We start from the raw sequence: 5,059 nt of genomic DNA, 5'->3' as shown, positions 1-5,059 counted from the left end.
TCCATAGATCCCAGAAGACACCCTTATGTCTGAACTGAATGCTGGCTTTTCAACCAGTTACTGTTGATTTAGTCAGGAATGTGGAAACAGAACCTCAGCAAGCCCATAGGTGACGGTATGACAACTTAGGCTTCCCAGTTCACCCAGTTCACCTCACCCTTAGTGGGTGAAGGATGATAGAAATATATTCAAGGAGATTAATCAAATTATTTTTCTTCGTCCAACATTTCAAGGGTAAGTTTACTTTCCCTTCATATATTTCCCTCAGGGAAGAACTGCAGAAAGAGACCATAAGACAACAAAAGAGTGCAACTCTCCTTAGGACAGAGCATGGCTCTCTCTTGTCCCAAAGGTAATGAAAACTTCTAAGAAGGCATGAAGGTTTATTCATATTGTGATGTTCTGGACACAGTGCTTGCACAAAATAGGCATTTAATGAATATTTGTGGAGGAGAACATCAACTGAGGCATATAAAGTGAGGGGAAGCAAGGATGAGAATAGTAGAGCTATTGTCAATCACAATCTTCCAAGTGCTTAAGAAAAATGTCAGCAATCACTGCCTCTAAAGGTAGACTATCTTCTAACCAGGTTCCTGAGAGCCCCCTTCACATCCTTGTTCCTCAGGCTGTAAATGATGGGGTTCAACATGGAAGTCATAACTGAATAAAACACAGAGATGACCTGATCCTTTTCATTCATTGTCTTGGAATTGGGTCTCATGTAGGCAAATATTCCAGAGCCATAGTAGAGAACCACAACAGTGAGATGGGACCCACAGGTAGAGAAGACCTTGAGCCTCCCTTCCCCTGACTGCATCTGAATCACTGAGGAGATAATATGCCAGTAGGAGACAAGGATGAGGGAGAGAGGTGCTAAGAGGATAATCACACCCATTGAAAATAGGGCCATCTCAGCCTTGTACGTGTCGGCTGAAGCCAGCTTCAGGAGTGCAGGAGGTTCACAAAAGTAATGATTAATTACATTCTGACCCTGGTAGGGAAGACACAGTGTAAATGCACTGTCTACTGAACATACAAATGCCCCACTGATCCAAGACACTATGACCAACTGGACACAAACCCTTTGGGTCATGACAGTGGAATAATGCAGGGGCTTGCAGACAGCCACATAGCGATCATAAGACATCACTGCCAGAAGTACGCACTCTGTACACCCTGCAAGAAGGAAGACAATTATCTGTAGCGAGCATCCAGCAAAGGAAATGGTTTTCCTTTTTACAAGGAAGTGGACCAACATCTGAGGAACAATGCCTGTAGAGAAACAGAGGTCAGCAAAGGACAAGTTTTTGAGGAAGAAGTACATGGGAGTGTGAAGTCGAGAGTCAGTCTGAATGAGGATTATTATGAGCAGGTTTCCAAACAGAGAGAGAAGGTAAATGGTCAGGAAAACACAGAAGAGCAAGATCTGGATCTTTGGATCCTGTGAAAGTCCCAGCAAGATAAATTCAGCCACAGAAGTTTGGTTTCCTTCTCCCATTGATGTTTATTCCTGTTTACCTGTCATCAGAAAGAAAATACGTGTATTCTGAACGTTCAATTTTCACAAGCTTTATAAACAAGCTCAATGATAGCGAGTGTACCTTGTTGGACTATTGGCTTTCAGATACTTCCTAGTACGTGTGCCAGTTAGCATTAGGATGCATATTGTTGTTACATAGTTTTTAAGCACATTTTTCCTTGCTTGATCCATTCGGTAGGCTGAGTAGCACACTCAATACAGCTTCTCAAATAATCCTGATGTTGACATATTTACATATTGCTAACTATTATGAAGTTTTATCAGAGGAATTGTCTTTGATTCAATTGATTATTTTTCTTCTCAATAAATATTTTGTATTTACCTGAATTAGCAGTCTAAGAATAAGGTGAACTTGTTTAGTCAATAAAAACTATTTTTGTTTTTATAATTCAAAATCAAAACACAGAGGTCAATGACAAATTTGTTTATAATAGAGTAGAAGGTTCAAATATGGTTTAGAGAATCAACAGGTAAATTGCAGCTATTAGTTCTTGCTTTTTTCCATAGCATTTTTAAAAGAGGCTTCTTAAGCAGCAATCCAAAAGGGTAAAGGAAGAAAAGAAAAAATTATATCCATGGATCATAATCCTGCCCCGGTGCAAATATTTCACATGACAAAGAGGAAAAGTAGCATGAAAAAATGTGGCATTCAAAAATGTAACCTAATGATACTTGAGTGTCTAGGGTCCTGTTCAACATCAACCAAAAAAGCCAGTACTAAGCAGGAGCTTGACCTTCTGAACTGGATATTAGTGAATTTTACAGCTCCATAACACCCAATCTCAGCTCACCTCTGACCTCCGCTTCAGCTGTAGTGGACAATTTTGACTTGCTTGGCACTGCTTACATTCTACTTTTAGGACCTCCTGCCTTGTCTTTTGGCATTCTGCCCAAGATGCTGGAAGGATGGGCAAGTTAATGCCCCAGAGGCAATCTTTAACCAGAGGGCAATGGAAATCGATGAATAAAGGCACTAGATATTTCTGGGAGGCATTCTGTATGCTTCTTACAGGTTGAGCTCTATGGAGTTAAGTCCCCCATTGTCTATGCCATATTTATCATTATTATTATTATTATTATTATTATTATTATTATTATATCCCCTAAGAAGCTTTTTCAGAATTTTTTTCTTAATCATCAATCTCCATTAAATTTTAACAGCACAGATATACTGTACATCTATTTATATGCTGCAGCCCTCTAGAGGGCTACAAACCATTGCAATATTTAAGATTTCTTTCTTCTTCTAAGAACTTTGGTGTCTATATTGCCCCCATAAAGAATGTATGGCCTAGAGTAACAACTTCAATAATCCAAACTTCATTGGTGTTTAGTTGCATCTTGTCTTACTCTTACTGCTTCCTTACACCACTTCCTGGAATCACTTGTCAAATAAACTATCTGCACCAAAGTTCTTTTCTTAGGCTCTGCTTTCAGGAACTTATACTAAGAAAGAAAAGTCTCCCGAGATGGAGACTAGATGAAGGTAATATGGCAAGGCTGCCTTCTTCAACCAGGGAGTCCCAGCTATGGCTGATGATAATGACGAACTGAGTTACTGAGTGCTTACTATGGTGTCTGGCAAGTGTTACACGAAGAGCTATACCTTTAGAATGGGGAGTGAAATGGAAATATATGAACCATCTCATTTAATCAACACAATCTCTGGTTCGCATAAGACAGTCTTCTCTTTCCCTAGATCTCTGACAAAAGCAAAATAAATTGTCTCTTGGAGAAGGTAACATATTCAGAACCTCAAATTAGCTTTATAATATTCCACGCACAATGTCTTGGACTAAGCAAAATAAAATGTAAAAACCAGAACTACTTCTTAAAAGAAAAGATGAGGATAAAGGGAGAAGAAGAAGTGAGGCAGGGAGGGGGGAAGTGAGGGACAGGGAGAGAAAGAGGGAGAGTGCCCAAAAAATAACATGAGCCAACATGGGAAATCCAAATATTTGTGTTATCAGATAAAATCTTTCAAATACTGTCAGTTAAAAAATATTTATATTAGATAATAAATTAGAGAATTTAATTAGAGGATTAAAAAACATTAGGAAAAAATAAAGAATTTTTAGTACTAAAAAATAAAATTATTAAAATGAGAACACAAAAGATGGTTTAACAGCATATTAGACATAGATAAAAACAGGACCAGTAAACATGAAGATAGATAAGAAGAAAATATCCAGATTGAAGGATGGAAAGGCAAAAAATAAGAAGTAAAAACAAGACATGTGGAATATGTGAAAAAAAAGTCCAGGAAGTATAATTGAAGTCTCAGAGGGAGAGAAAAGAGAAAATAGGTTGAAAGGAACATTTAAGGAGGTAATAGTTGAGAATTTTTCAAAATTGATAAAAAACCATCAAGCTATATATTTAATAAATGTGACAGAGTGAAGCTAAATGATGGCTGTGTAAATTTAAATCTCATAATGTATTTTTCCATGGCAATAAATAAAAACAATAAAAATAATTAAGCTACACAAAAATCACGAGCTTATTATAATTAAAAGATAGAGAATGCCTAAGCTTTAAATTACCTGAATTAGGGAGGGGAAAAAAATCCCACCATCCCAGAAAACTATCTCTCATATTCCTGATGTAAATCTTTTCAGAAAGCTATAACAGTCCTATGAAAACTGCGTGGAAAAAAAGAAAAAGAGATGGCAATAGAAAGCTCAAGATTCATCTATTATCATCACCTGAAAGAGAAAGTCCTTCTTCAGCACGGAAACACTGCAAAAACAAAAACACAAAACACAAAACCAACAAACAAAAACTCCTGAAAATCAGGGCACTTACCACAAGGAAGAGTTTAAGAATGTGTGTGATTCAAAGTAACGGTCTTGGAAAGGCATAATTTCTAGGAGAGAAACAATTTTGGGGATTAGGGAGTGAAAGGATAAAGAAGCAAAAGGAGAAAACTTAGGGTATCTGTTAGACAAAAGAGGACTAAAAATCAAATGATACAGAACCAACCTTGCATTCCTGAAATATAACCCACTTTGTAATGATGTATTATTTTCTCAATGTGGTATTGATTCCACTCATTAATATTTTTCAACAATAACAATATTTATAATTATTTTCTATAAATTCAGTCTTTATGGATTTGGGATGGTTTTCTTTTAAAAAATATGCAAGGGTGGGGCGCCTGGGTAGCGCAGTCGTTAAAGCGTCTGCCTTCGGCTCAGGGCGTGATCCTGGCGATCTGGGATCGAGTCCCACATCAGGCTCCTCCGCTGGGAGCCTGCTTCTTCCTCTCCCACTCCCCCTGCTGTGTTCCCTCTCTCGCTGGCTGTCTCTCTGTCACATAAATAAATAAAATCTTTAAAAAAAAAATATGCAAGGGTAATTAAGCAAAATTTCTGTAATGGATGGTTTTGTTTTTGTTTGGGTGAAGTGGAGAGAATCCCATTAAGATAATAAGCCATATTAATGGATATGAGAACATAATAAATAATTATGTTGGTATTTCAATTCAGTTAGGAAAGGAAAGATTATTAAATAGATAGC

At 37.3% G+C, this 5,059-nt stretch overlaps 1 protein-coding gene across 1 annotated transcript; it reads right to left on the bottom strand.

Annotated features, from left to right (window-relative positions):
- Window positions 1–574: 574 nt before the first annotated feature.
- LOC113245836 (olfactory receptor 2D3-like) lies at window positions 575–1,642 on the bottom strand. Its single transcript, XM_026486152.3, has one exon. It carries the CDS (start codon window positions 1,496–1,498, stop codon window positions 575–577), a length of 924 nt encoding a protein of 307 aa, XP_026341937.2. The 5' UTR covers window positions 1,499–1,642.
- Window positions 1,643–5,059: the final 3,417 nt, after the last annotated feature.

Source organism: Ursus arctos, unplaced genomic scaffold (genome assembly GCF_023065955.2).
Source record: "Ursus arctos isolate Adak ecotype North America unplaced genomic scaffold, UrsArc2.0 scaffold_22, whole genome shotgun sequence".
NCBI classification, from domain to species: Eukaryota; Metazoa; Chordata; class Mammalia; order Carnivora; family Ursidae; genus Ursus; species Ursus arctos.
This window is presented reverse-complemented; position numbering and strand designations above follow the sequence as displayed.